Below are 15078 nucleotides of genomic sequence, written 5' to 3'. Positions count from 1 at the left end.
AACCCCTAAGTCTTCACATCATCTAAGTATGTGTTTAGATGTGAAGATTTTGTAATGTGATTTTTGTTTTCACTTTATTTGTAAGAAATTGCTGCTAGAGACTCAACAGTCCTATCTTTTGTTCTAAGAGGACATTTCAGTACCTTTAAATAATAGTAGTTGGCAACTTCACAAAGATAATATTAATGTCTCAGTTTCTGCCTCCTCATCTATGTAGCAGAGCCCCCCATGGAACACCTGCGTAGCTCAGTTGGTTAAGTGTCTGACTCTTCACTTCAGCTCAGGTCATGATCTCACTGTGAGTTCGAGCCCTGTGTCAGGCTCTGCAATGACCGTGCAGAGCCTGCTTGGGATTCTCTCTCTCCCTCTCTCTCTCTCTACCCCTCCCCTGCTCATATTCTAAAATTTCTCTCTCAAAATAAATAAACATTTTTTAAGTAATAATAAGTAAATAAAAAGAAATTAATTAAATGGGGCCCCCCACCAACATACCAGAAGGGTAAGGTGAGGTAATACATGTAAAGTACTGTCTTAACACAGCGGCTGCCATACGGTCGCCCGGTCCTTCAACAAATGCCATTCTTCCCCTCACCCTTCTTCCGACAATGACGAGAATCTTGTTACCGTTCTGTCGGGTTTATGCCTACATGTTAACAATGAGTGGCTTGAACGTAAGGTAAATGAGTTAAAAGAGATAGCGGTGGAATAGAGTCTATATTACAGTTGGCATAAGTATACAAGAGGCCTGGTCAATGTATGAATCCTTGCGCATCAAATACATTATACTTCACCAAACTTTCCCTGCAGATTCCACAGAGACCTATCCCCAGCACGCGCAGTCCCTGGACGGCACCATGGGCAGCTCCATCCCGCTGTACCGGTCTTCCGAGGAAGAGAAGAGGGTGACGGTCATCAAAGCCCCGCACTACCCAGGGATCGGGCCCGTGGACGAATCCGGAATCCCCACAGCAATTAGAACGGTAGGAAATGCCAGGGTGGTGGCGGCGGGGCTGCGCCCAGGCTCTACAAAGGCTGGATTGTCAACGGCTTTGTGCATTCCTATGGTCTTATATAATGAGGATTGCCCTGTACGCCATCTGAGTTCTCGTGAATATTATGTTGTATGTGGCAGAGAAAGAGGAAGAGAACTGCGGACTGAAGCTAATCACAGAGTCTGGTTTTGCATTTTAATCGAAAATCACAAAGATTGTGAGTTTGGTTGAACAATAAAGGAATATCTTGTTTTGGTTTACCTTTTCCAGGGAGCCTTACGGCAATAGAATGGAGAAGGAACAAGACAAAGTGAATTCTTTGGCTGCATTGCAAATAAACCGGGGATTTGTTTCTTGAAATGGATGTGTGTTAACCTCAGGAGATCGGGAGCTGTGAATAGACAGCTGGGGGGTGAGATGATTGCAGCGAAGGGAGTTATTGTCATGGAAAGGGAAAAACTCTGAAGAAAAATACACATTTTAGTGTCCCTCTTCAGCTGTGCCCGCTGTGAGCTCTCGGGGATATTGAGTGAAAGTGTTTGGGTTTTTTTTTTTTTTTTTTTTTTTTTTGGCTTTAAACTCTGCCAAAGCATTGCTCAGTGTGTCAGGGCAGCCCCTTCTGGCAAAGCTCAGCAGCAGCAGAAGCAGCTACTGAGAGCCCGGGCAGGCAGCTGCTCGCTGACCAGTCTGCTTGCAGAGAAGGTTTGTGCTAGCCGGCAGAAGGAAGACTCTGGGAGCCAGGATGAGGGCGGCAGCACGTCTGCAGGTGAACTGGGGGGCTGTGCAAGAGGGCGCAGGCTACATACTCCTGCATACCTGGTGGGGGTGCTGCCAGGAGGTGCTCCCCTGGAAAGCAAACTCGGGGGGGGGTTGGGGGGCCGGCAACGACAATAGCGGATAGAGGAAAGGAATGGGAATGAGATCAGGAAAAAAAAGCAGTGTTAAGATTGCATTTCTCATCTATGGGGATTGCGCGTTCTGAGAGAAGAGTTAAGAATTGATTATTGCAAGCATCTGTATCAGAATTGCCAGCCAGAGAGTCAATCTGTACAGCAGTTGCTGGGGTTGGAGATGCGCTAGAGTCTGGGAACACTGAATGTGAATAATTATCAAGTCCTAACAATCTATGTTGGAAGTGATGATTGTCATATTAAAGTCAGTTTCTCCTTGAAGGTTTCTGACTCAAAATGGTTTAACTGGAATCTTTTTTGCAAATAATGTAGGGGTGCAGTGTCAGACAGGTATGGTGTCATCGGTTTTGTTTAATTGACCCTCGAGTCATGGTATATACACAAATTAGGAGATTCCTGACTCTCATTCTAGATTCTGTCTGAAAGGATTGTGTCTAAACCTCTGGGTGTGTTTTTAACATGATAAATGATGGACAAGAAACAACATGAAAAGCTGGACCGATTTTTTTTTACCCATACGACATAATTTTCCTAAACAGCAAAGACTTGCCTCTTAGTTTTCAAAAGGAAAAGTACCAGACATTGTAAGTGGTTAGTGAAAATCAAGTCATATTAAAATTCTAACGGTCTATCTACTTGCAAATCAAAAGCATGTTTAGATAGGCATATCCAAGTACATATCCAAAACACTCAATGCTGGTCTCCCTTCCATAAAATAGGAAATAAAATATAAGCAACCCAGAAGTTCCTTATAAGGAGTCATAATTTTTATGCACAGTTGTGCTCTTATTTAGACTTTTAAAACTTTACAAAGAAGGTGCAGGTCTGCGAAGACTCTTACTCGTGTTCCCAATTTTTCAGCCTCGCCAAGCACATCCCCAAGTATAGCTGTGTTTATAAATGTTGAGTCAGGCCATCTCTGAGCCACAGCAGGCCAAGAATCTCCAAGGTTGTTTTTCTTTCTCATCCGTGTAGAAAGTAATGATTATCAGACTCAAATTGCTTTACATGGACTTTCTGCTCAGTGTATCCACCAAAGGCAGTACTGTCTCAGTGTATCATGTTATAGTCTCATTTCAGACAACCGACCTATACCAAGGAAACAGAATTTTGTAAACTAGAAACTCTAGAAAGCCAAAAGTCAACAAATGTACCTTTGAGCTATTTGAATGAAGTCTCCCCAGTCTGCCCTCTGTCATGTGACCTGGGGCGTCTGGGTTAGCCTTTTACTGCCATTCTTAACATGTTACAACAAAAATCGCTAGGGTTCAGATCCCAGGAGGTTGTCTAATTAAAGCCAGCTAGTTAAGTGAAATACAAGACTCTTTTTTTTTTCTAGTTCAAATATAACACCGTTCAAGCATTTTCAAAGCTGGAAAGGGGCAAAAATAGAAAAGAATCACTATATACTTGTGTGTAGAAAATATGTGTCTTTTCCCTTTTTGGCCATCCCTGCATGATACACCAACGTAGAATTCTGATACTTTGTAAACTGTGGAAAAGTAAAACCCAGGTGAATTCTGCCAAGAATATAGAAAACAAGTGAATCGTGAATTGCTAGTAGTTACTGTCCATACAAAATAATCTTGAAGGACACATACAAAAGCAAACTTCCTTAAACTTGAGTAGACTTCTGTTTACTTAATCTCAATATTAGACATAACATGTCCATGATGCCATTTATAAAAGAAACTTTAAATGCCCAGAGTGCTTCTTTTAGAAAGGGACAAAGAGTTTTAGGGTTGCCTTCTACCAGTTTCATATTCTCTTTGCCAGCACTGGGTATTTCCTGGCATCTCTGTGCTCACCATATAAAGCTAGCAGACGGCAAAACTGAGCTCCTGGCTGATATGTGTGCCCTCCAGCAAGTGAAGAAAAGAATCCTGTCTGTCAAGATACATTGCCATATACAGGGATATAACTCACTTATTTAAGCTTCCTTGTTGCTATTGGTTGTGTCCGGGTATGGCTGGGAAACATGTTTGCACAAACTTATATCTTATTTTCTATTGCTGAAGACATCAAGGAAACAAAGCTTAACGAAAGAGAAAGTGATCTGTTGTGAAAATGTCCCTTAAAAATACGTGTTCAGCTACTTTATTTAAATAAGCCAATAATAACTAAACTCCTGCTTCACCACTGCTCCCCTCGCACCAGCTCCCGTCGTTTGAAAATAAGGTCAGTTAACAATCTCCTCAAAGCTTTTCCAATGTAGAAAGAGCCTACAATGAATGAAGAGGTGATTCAGGACAAAGTCAAGTAGCTCTTAATGTTCATCTACGCTTGTGGTGATTATCAGAACCATATATTCTTAGACATCAAAATAAATCTAGATGTGGCACAAAACCCTCAATTTCCAGATGAAAAATGCAATTACCACATATCTGAGGGGGAAAAATAGGATATAAAATCTAAACAAATGCTCAGTCTAAAAAGTACAAGAATATTTGTGTGGCAGTCCTAACAGAATATTTTACATTAAGAGAATGGTCTTGGAAAATCTGGTGTACTTATCACTATATACACAATGATTGGGTTTCGTGCTGGAGTATTTCTGCAAATGTTGAGATAAAGATCTTGCCAAGCAAAATCTTTAATTACGATTATAAAAGTGTGGGTCTACTTTCACAGGTATGTAATCAGGTAGAAAGAATTCCATCCAGTAACTTGGGCTCTGTCATTATTTTATTCTATAAATAGGTTACATTCTCTACTGACTGTTATTATTTATTGAGCACTTCTTACATTCTGGGCATTGTTCTAGGTCTTGTATACGTGGTTTCATTCCATTTCCATTACAATCCTATGATGTAGGTATAATTATTTCATCTCAGGAAGGACAAACTGAGGCTCCAAAAACTTTTTTTTTTTTTAAGGTTTTATTTATTTCTAGAGAGAGAGAGAGCGTGAGCAGGGGAGGGTCAGAGAGAGAGGGAGTCACAGAATGAAACAGGCTCCAGGCTCTGAGCTGGCAGTCAGCACAGAGCCCGACGCGGGGCTCGAACCCACGAACCGTGAGATCATGACCTAAGCGAAAGTCGGACGCTTAACCGACTAAGCCACCCAGGCGCCCCCAAAAACTTTCTTAAATGACCCTAACTACTCATATTGCTAGGAGGTACAAAACAATAATTTTAAAGGAAGCAAGATTTGAATCTAGGTTGAGCTGACATTAATTTCTTCTTTCCACTACAACCCAGTTTCTATTGTGTCCAAGCCCACGCATGTGAAAGGAGCTTCTACTCTCAAGGAATTTATAAGTTAGCAATGCAAATGCTGCATACATTTTATTATCATGTTAAAAAGTTTTTTACACAGTATGTACGTATTTTTAGATTTGCTGCAGGACCCTCGACTGATTGTACTACATTCGGGGTTTTAGTAACTTAACATAGTAAATATCATATTTTTATTTCTCTAAGTCTAAGCTGGTCGGAATACAGTCAAAAACATTCCCTAGTTAATTCTAAAAATAATGTTTTGAACAGAACACTCATGAGAATGTTTTTAAGGATAATAATAATTAGCACCAAAAGGAGTTAAACAAACTACTACAACACTACAACTTTTATTCAGTGATTTTTACGTAAATATGTTTGTACAAATATCAACTATCTCATGCTGGGCACAAGTATGATTTGGGAAAATTAAAACCATAGCATATAATGTTCCAATTCAGCCTGAGCTCCAACAAGGGGTAACATATTTACAAACCGCGTGCATAACTAGGTAAGTTACTAGCATTGTCATCATGAAATGTTTTTTTTTTTAACCACAGACAGAAATCTGCTATTAGGAAAGATAAAGCGCAGAAAGAAAAACGTTGAGGGGCAGTGTTGACTCGGAACCAGTTTTGTCACCACTGGACATTCTCTTTTACAGACGGTTGACAGACCGAAGGACTGGTACAAGACGATGTTCAAGCAGATCCACATGGTACACAAGCCGGGTATGTGCGCTGTGCTGTTTTTGATCGGACCCTCCCAGCCGAAGGAGGGTATATATGCACCCTTCCATAGAGTTCCGGTTGACACAAAACGATAAGACCCTAGCAACTCCATGGCGGTCCCTCTCTTCAACATTCCTCATTGTTTACCTTCTGTCATTCTCAAGTCACAGACACCTGTACTCCTGTTTCACCCCTGAGCTGCCCAGAAGCTTCTTATTAGGTGACCCTTGAAGGGTGCCCGGTGCTCTGGTCCCTTCCTCCCTCAGCTGCTCATCAGGAGAGAGCAGAGGTAGGTCTCACCGGCTTGACGAAAGATCTAGAAAGCACTTTCGGAGGAAATTCATGATTCAGAAGAGAAGGCTGGCCCGGGAAGTGAGGAAAAGGCACTGACTCTGCCTACTGGGGAGAGGGCCACAGTGCCAAAATGTTACAGACCGGCGAGGTCAAACTGCAGAAGCCCAGGAACAAAACAGTATTAGAAAATTAGAAAAAATGGTGTCGTGCACCAGGCAAAAGACACTGGTTTTCTACCAAATTGTTTTTGTGTCTCTGAGGTTCTACTGTCTTGTTATGATATGGTGACCGAATGTGTATTACCATGATATTTATGTTTCATTTTCTAGATGATGACACAGACATGTATAATACTCCTTATACATATAATGCAGGTAGGATGGGGTTCCTTGCTCGCAATGAATACTGTATGCTGGGCAATGCTTGGTTCCCACTCACTGTTTTACCACTGTCTGAGTGCATGTTTTCTGTGTAGACAATTAAGAGGATGCTTTTTTTTTTCTCAAAGCATGCATAACAAAAGGATCGATCTTTTCTCATGGAAATGAGAACTAATACTGTTTTATCTCACTCATTCTCACACTGTCCATTGATTTGCAGCTTCAGGAATGTTTAACCAAAGTATGAAGGACAGCTTGAAAGAACACACTGTAACTGGGGTACAAAATAAGATAAAGATCTCTTTTTATCAGCAGAGAGAGTGATCACAATTGCGTAAGATCTTTCAGATACACTTTACAAAAAAACAAGTCAAGCAAAAGTATTTCGTGACTTTGTCCGTGCTTTCACTCCAAAAATGCAACCATTCATTGAATGATTTTTAAAAATCCCACTCTGCTGGGGCACTTTTCTGACTCAGAGTTGCCAAGAGTCATAATGCCATGACGTCAATTCTGGGCGTTTCTATTTATATTTGAGGGCATTGGTATCTTGTGAAATGGTTGCAGGGCTGGAGTGAGGGACCCCTACAAAATGCTTCCCTTTTTCCTAAATGTCATATTCGGGGATCCCAAAAAGGGCCTTCTGTCATAGCTCAGCCCCAGGCTGGGGACTGGTGGATGGTATCTGTGTGTCCTTTCTTGAGAGCAGCCTCTGAGGCTCAAGCCATTCACCTGCACCCTTGTAGGGGTCCCCTGGCCAGCCTGGCCTCACAACCACATAAGGTTCTCCCCACCTTGCTGCCTGAAGGCCAGCACTCAGGCCCGCTAACTGTCAGCCACTCGGATACTAGTCTCCAAAGACAGAGAAGAAAAAATAGGCAGGACGAGCCTAGCAAGCAGCAAGACTTCTGATATTTAGGTCCTCACTCGTCCAGGTGACAGCAGGAAGCCCAGTAAAATCTGTCCCTCAACTTTTATCCTGAGCCACAGATACTCCAAACTCACCTCCTGTGTTTCGCTTGTTCTAAAACAAAATTCAGCCAAGTAAATTTTAAAGATAGTATTGGCTTTATTTCACGATTCACGAATCTGTCCACATCCAATCTAGCTGAGAGAGAGGAGCTCCAGGGGGCTGTCCAAAATGAAAGACTTTTCTAGGTAGAAGGGAGCCAAACAAGGAAGTTACAGTAGGAAAGGGAAAAAAAAAAAAAAGTGCGGAGGTTATTACAAGGTTACTTTTCCTTTAAAGGACGCCAGGGGTCTGTGAGTGAGGTCATCTCACTCATGCTGGTCAGGCAATGCCTGATTGTCTGGTTTAAGATTCCATTTCTGGAAGCACCAGAAATGTACTTTTTAAGTACTGTACTTAAGTCTCCATTGGGTGATGGGGGTGCTTAGCATAGGCGACTCCATTTTGGGCCTCTTTTGTTTTTAACAAGCTGTACAGCTGAAATCTGACCGTAGAACCCAGGCAAAGCAGTACGTGCAGACACTGTCTTTCCATTTGTGATGGCAATTTGTACGGCCCCTCAGGAGAAGCAGATGAGTGAAAATTGACTTAACTCAAAAGTCTGAAGTGGCAGGAAATTCAGAATTTTTATTACTGTTTTTACTACTGAAATTCTGTAGCCATTTGGAACTCATAAATTGAACAGTAATAGTTACATAGAACCTTGTGGAGCCCTTTCGAGATAGCTTTGCCATTTAACTGGTAGACAAAGCAATGGTGATTAGTCTCTTCCCTCTCTACAAACCCTGCGTCCCACTATGCTATGTCTTGCCTCTTTTTTTTTTTTTTTAACCTAAGTCGTCTCTGCTTCCGTCGTCCACAACCCACAAAACCCAGTTCTCCAGGGCTCATCTTAGTGCCATCAGGTCCATAGTATCTTCTCTAACCAATCCACCATCTTCCAAAATATTTCATTCCTCGTATGCATTTTCCTCTCTGGCTTTTATCATGTTACCAATTATTTTCAATCACAATTCCATTCGTGTCTCATTTTCTCAGATACACAGCAAGCTTGCTGAGGATTTTGTGTCCTTAAGCCTTGCACAGCACATATACAACTTGCTCAATATTTTGTTTGGTTGGGGCACGTGGCTGACTCAGTCCATCGGGCATCTTGACTCTTGATTTCAGTTCAGGTCGTGATCTCAGGGCCAAGGAATCGAGTCCCGTGTCAAGCCTCACATTGGGCTTGGCAGTGTGCAGCCTGCTTAGGATTCTCTTTCTCGCTCTTCCTCTACCCCTCTCCCCTGTTCAGGCACACTCTCTAAAAAAATACATAAACTAAAAAAAATTTTTAAATATATTTTGTTTGATTGCAATTAACATGTCACTTGTCATAGGTAAACCAGAGCTTTTAGAGTAATAGAAGATATTTGGAAACAGTTCTATAAACCATTTTTAATCTTCCCCTGAAACCTTAACTATGTTATTAGTTTATATTTTCCAGGAGAAAATTTGCTGAGTAGCTGTAGGTTTATTCCTTTTTTTAAAAAAAATTTTTTTAATGCTTTATTTCTAAGAGAGAGAGAGAGAGAGAGACAGCGTGAGCAGGGGAGGGTCAGAGAGAGAGGGAGACACAGACTCTGAAACAGGCTCCAGGCTCTGAGCTGGCAGTCAGCACAGAGCCCGACGTGGGGCTCGAACCCACGAACCGCGAGATCATGACCTAAGCGAAAGTCGGACACTTAACCGACAAAACCACCCCGGCGCCCCACTATAGGTTTATTCCTAATACCAGTTTGGATTATTACTAATTTTAAAATGATTGTTGAAGATTTACTGCAATCAATGATGGTGTACCGAATACGTTGCTAATAAATTAATATATTAATGATTAATAAATTGATAATATTAATAAATCAATTAAGAACATACCACCCAATGCATGCACTATGAATATGCTTGCTGATAAAAATTTGACTAAAAGCACTGGATATTTTGTGGGGTATAAATAGTTTCATGCACTTTTAAAATGTTACCTGCTTCTGTTTGTTTTGTTGTGTTGTGTTTCATGCTAGGCCTGTACAACTCACCTTACAGTGCTCAGTCACATCCTGCTGCAAAGACCCAGACCTATAGACCTCTGTCCAAGAGCCACTCTGACAACGGCACCGATGTCTTTAAGGATGCACCCCCCCCTATTCCTCCCCCACATGTTCCTCCTCCAGTTCCACCACTTCGACCAAGAGATCGATCTTCGACAGAAAAGTAAGGCATTTTCCTCAAAAGTAGCCTATATTTAGTTTAGGATAAAGTAAGCCCATTTGGCATTCAGTAGAAGAATCCGTGCTTACCTTAGCAAGATACTGTACGTACAACCTTATTAGTCAACACATGTGCCATGTTGACTTCCTCTATTGGGATCATGGCAAACACTTTCACAATCTTTTTTTTTTTCTTAATGTTTATTTATTTTTGAGAGAGAGACAGAGTGTGAGCAGAGGAGAGGCAGAGAGAGAGGGAGACATAGAATCCAAAGCAGGCCCCAGGCTCTGAGCTGTCAGCACAGAGCCTGAGGTGGGGCTCAAATTCACAAGCTGTGAGATCATGACCTGAGCCAAAGTCAGATGCTTAACTGAATGAGCCACCCAGGTCCCCAAACATTTTCACAATCTTGGCTCATAGTATCATAATCACATGAGCACAATCTTAGGGCGCCTGCCTGGATGATTCATTCAGTTAAGCGACCAACTTCAGCTCAGGTCATGATCTCCCAGTTGGTGAGTTGAAGCCCCATGTAGGGCTCTGTGCTGACAGCTCAGAGCCTGGAGCCTGCTTCAGATTCTGTGTCTCCTTCTCTCTGCCTGTCCCCTGCTCACACTCTGTCTCTTTATCTCTCTCAAAAACAAAGTAAACATTAAAAAATTAAAAGAAAAAACAAAAACATGAGCACAATCTCTACCCTTTGATTAATAAATGCATATCAGAAGACAAATAAATAGAAATAACTGACATGTACTTCCTTTGGCATAGCATGTCAGAGACTATGCAGTTAATTTTCATTTTCCTCAGGTTCTAAATGTTAATTTGAATCTATTAATGATTTAAAATTTCTCCTCTCATACACTAAAGTCTCTTTTTGAAAGCAGGCAAAACTGTTAGTAAATAATAAATAAGACATTAGTTAGTAAGTGTCTATCTGTGACTCACTTCTACCAGCTTTTCAAGATGATACTAATTTTTATTTCCCCACTGAAATGTTTTTATAGAAACTGTTCATATGAAAATAAAAAATTATAAACATACCATTACTGTGCAATTTTTTATTAGGATTATGACTAATAATTCTACTTATAGGTAACCTTTATTGAGAGCTCACTATAAACCAAGCACTATGCTAAGTACTTTTCCTGGATTATATCATGTAATCCTGAGAATGACTCAATGAGGCATGTTCTATTTTAAACCCATTTTAGAGAGAAATCAACTGTTTTAGAAAATTAAATTACTCAGCTCATAGAGCTAGTATGTCTAAGCCAGGATTCAAACTCAGCTGTGAATAAATCCATAGCTCGTGTGATACTAGCAATTAATGAAAACATAAGAATTCTTCAGCATCAGTACTAATTATTAAGCATCCATGTATCATACACATCCTATGAATATTATATTCAATACCCCATTGTACCATTAAGAGTAACTGATGATCAAATCGGGTATGAGATGTCATGAAAATAGATATACATCACGTATGAAGAGATCCCCACTTTAATACCAATCTCCTCATGATAAGCTATAGGTTTGTAAGTGTGATGTCTTAAATCTGAGATAGAATTATCTAGACACAAAATCGTACCTCTGCTATTAAAAAAAGAACCAAAATTAACTCAAATTTAAATGTAATATATGGTCTATGTTTAGTGGAAATAAATCTCTCATTAAGAAATATGATAATCTCTTAAAAATTTCTAGACGTCTTTCACATACATTGTCTCATGTGATACTCAAAATACATCTGTTGACTATCACTCATCAGTTACTGGTAAGTCAGGACTTGTCCCTAATTCTCCTGTCTCTTAGGGCAGTTCTATTTCCAACGTGCTTCAGTATGAGAATGTAATCTCATTCCATGGGTCAGAATTGCTCCCATCTATAGTCAGAAATTTCTGGCAGAAAAAAGATCCTCACAAAGGAAGCCTTCTTTAGCCCTGGGTACCTAGAAAAGCTTTACTTTCAACATCCCTCGTTGACTGCCTTTTGAAGGCTATTAGTTCAGGAAAAAGAGCTGCTTCCAAGGTCTCTTATGCAATGGGATGGCTGTCTCAGTCCAGTTTTTCAAGGGCAAGACCAGAGGAGGCTCTGCCCTGCCACACAGCTTGCTTCTGTGGATGGCAATCCAAGGGACACTTTTGTACTTTTCACAGACAAACTGGGATGCCATTTGCAGGATAAATAAGATGAAACATGGCGTGTGCATTACTCCTTGTCACTTTGGATCAAGGATGCCAGGTCACAGAGTGGTGCAAAACTCACGTAACTCAATGGAGCATAACTGCCACCTATTCTAAACACAAATATACACAGCTGCTATTTGTACATGATCCCAAGGGTTTACAGGCAGACCACTGCCAACATGCATGTCTGTAAACCCCTTGTGTGAGTTACTGAGTCAGCAGGACAGTCGTTTATGGGAGAAAAAAATAGAGGAAATAGAATATGAAAGAAAAGAAATGGCTTTCTTTAAATCATTTATGTAAAACAACATATAAATGGGGTATGTTATGCAGACTTTTAATCCTGAGATACTTTTTAAAACTCAATATTAGAGTTAACTATGTAAACTGATAGCAAGTGGTTTTATAGAACGGCTTTAAGCATAGAGAACTATATGATACATAATTTGTTGTTTCATTTCTAGGCATGACTGGGATCCTCCAGACAGAAAAGTGGACACAAGAAAATTTCGTTCTGAGCCGAGGAGTATTTTTGAATATGAACCTGGGAAGTCATCAATTCTGCAGCACGAAAGACCAGTAAGCATTTGTCATTCAACAGAATGCCAGTTGTCTAGGCTTCTGGGCTCCCAAGTAAACCTGAAGTTTGTATTGGTTAGCAATTTTTGTCTCAAACGTAATTTATGTATTTGGCATTATTTAGAAATCAAGTTTGTCTTGTATCACAATTCATGCATATTTTCTGAGAATTGAAGATACACTCTCTAATTTATTGCCCCTACAAACCAAATATGGGATCCATTTGCATATAACTATAGCTGGGCCTAATCATCGCCCTGAGCTTAATTTTTAAAAAATTCATAAGTAACTGCTAGTCTTACTGGTCTTAATTGCTAGTCTCCATTGCTAATGAGAAAAATCATTCATTAGTCTCTCTGATACAAACGAACCCACACATCCCATCCCTTGGCTTCCATATTGGTTGCTTAATATTTCTTTGGATTAAGGGGAAATTTCCCAAATGCCTTTTTTTAAACAAGTTGTTTTAATTGATTCTTATTAAATCTCTCTCAGGTTACCAAGCCTCAAGCTTCCTGATTGTCAATCTAATGGATCAAGATTATATTTAACTTTGCAGAAATTTTGCTAGTTATTTAATACACGCAAACAAAAAGATACATGAATTTGAAAATAACCACTTGCCTCTTCAAAGTGCAATTTAACAAACAGGTTATTCCTTGGCCCTCTTGGTTTTTATTTCCCATCCTCCTTTCTGAGTCCTCTGCTTTCCCTCCTAGATAAGTGACCTCAGGATCTCTTTGAAACTATAATTCCTTTGCATTTCTGTCAAAATCTGCTTCTAGAGATCTATTTGCAATTTACTCTCCTCTTTGTCTTAGAAGAATTCGGGGTGGTGTCAGTGAACAGGAAAAAGAGAGTTTTCTTTGTTTACTCCCTTAAGAGTCTCCAAGAAAGCACATTATTATATATAATGCAAGGCCAGCCCTGAAATTTGATTGGAAAGCTTTGCCTTACCACACCCAACATGAGTGTCCTGCATTTAGTTTTTGAAACCCTGTAGTTATGGTTATGTTCTTGAGAAACATGTTCAAAAACCTTATAATCACATAATTCATACATAATATTTATCTAAGCCATCTTTGCCTTTCTTCAAATAACCCATATCTTTTAGGGTAACAGAACCTCACCCAAAAAACTGAAAGAAAAAAAAAAAGGAACACCACTGGTTTGTAGGCTTAGTGCAAACTTGTAACCCATTTACTGGGTTATATGACTGAATATCAGGATACATTGAAATTTCTAGGATGAGAATTGCATGAACCATGATGTTACCATTGGATGAAATTGAAGATAGCAAAATAATGAGACTCAGATTTAAGTGTGAATTACAAAAATGCTCACTGATGATCACTCTAAGAATTTACAAGAATGTTGTGATTATATTGGAACACTTTACTTGCTGTGGTTTCAGGAAACAGGATTGATTTTAGAATTTTCCTCACCATAATATTTCTATTATATACTCATTCAACATTTACTGAGCACCAACTATGTGCTAGACATGGTATTAGATACTAGGGATATAGTGGTGAGCAAGACACAGACTCTAGCTTGAGGAACTATGAGTCTTTCATTTAATGGGTACACAGAATTAGACTTGTATTTTAAGAAGAATAGAAAGTTGTGGGAGCATTTGTGTTGCTGGAGATTTGGGTACAGATAGGGCTCTGCAGCCACAGGAAAAAAAAGCAGCGGAAGGAATAGAAGGAAATGAGAAGGGATATATCTTATGGAGAAACAGAAATAACCAACATTTTTATTCCTCCTAAACAATTTTGCTGGGGGCCAGCGTTATGCAAAAAGGATTTGGGCTAGTCATTTATATCATTTTGGCCAGGCTTTTTTATTCTAGGACCAGGCTATTATCCTTTTTTTCTTTTCATCAATCCTGAAATTCATTCTCATTGCCTCTCTAAATCAGAAAAAAAAATCTATAAGGCTAAGTGCACAGCAGTAGCTCAGAGACTGGCTATATACTGATGTAGTTTACATACAATTCTGGAGTATCTAAAGATACCCACAAGATATAGACGATGAAAAGCAGATTTGCTAAATGAGAGTGATATTACAGTAAACAGACAAAACTTCAGGATTTCCATGGAATGTGCTGCCATGTCTTTTTACCCAAAAATGGTGTGTGAGCATTCCTTTGTTCTTTTCCTACTTGCTTTTTGTAAATTATACACAACCTCTTGGTAAATTTCTGTTGCCCTTATGAATTCCTAGATGACCCCATCATCTGCCCAGTCTTCCCAAGTGTTATCTTGGATTCCCTTCGCCCCCAAAGATCTCGAAGTCCTACTACTAGGACAAATGCTATGGATTTATCCCTTCTTCTGGTCCACAATGTAACCATTGCTTAGGTTATAGTGACAGCCACCCAATTATTCTCCCTAATTATCCAATCCAGTTTCCGCACCACAGCTAGGGCAATCTTTTTTTTTTCTTTTCTTTTCTTTTTTTTTTGTTTTTTTTTGTTTTTTTTTTTTTTTTTTTTTTTTTTTTTTTTTTGCAGTTATGGACAGAAACACACACACACACACACACACACACACACACATTTCTTG

At 39.8% G+C, this 15078-nt stretch overlaps 1 protein-coding gene across 4 annotated transcripts in view; it reads left to right on the top strand.

The window, feature by feature from the left end:
• Positions 1 to 15078, top strand: part of SORBS2 (sorbin and SH3 domain containing 2) — a 188027-nt gene that overhangs the window by 114393 nt on the left and 58556 nt on the right. For 3 of the 4 annotated variants that reach the window (XM_077762327.1, XM_077762313.1, XM_077762319.1), the window contains 5 exons: positions 808 to 980; positions 5786 to 5852; positions 6476 to 6520; positions 9554 to 9743; positions 12394 to 12508. In XM_077762327.1, coding sequence (XP_077618453.1) covers positions 808 to 980; positions 5786 to 5852; positions 6476 to 6520; positions 9554 to 9743; positions 12394 to 12508 — 590 coding nt within the window. The remainder of the gene's footprint in view (positions 1 to 807; positions 981 to 5785; positions 5853 to 6475; positions 6521 to 9553; positions 9744 to 12393; positions 12509 to 15078) is intronic. The other variant, XM_077762335.1, reaches the window with a different exon arrangement.

Source organism: Crocuta crocuta, unplaced genomic scaffold (genome assembly GCF_008692635.1).
Source record: "Crocuta crocuta isolate KB4526 unplaced genomic scaffold, BGI_CrCroc_1.0 scaffold90, whole genome shotgun sequence".
Lineage (NCBI taxonomy): Eukaryota > Metazoa > Chordata > Mammalia > Carnivora > Hyaenidae > Crocuta > Crocuta crocuta.
This window is presented reverse-complemented; position numbering and strand designations above follow the sequence as displayed.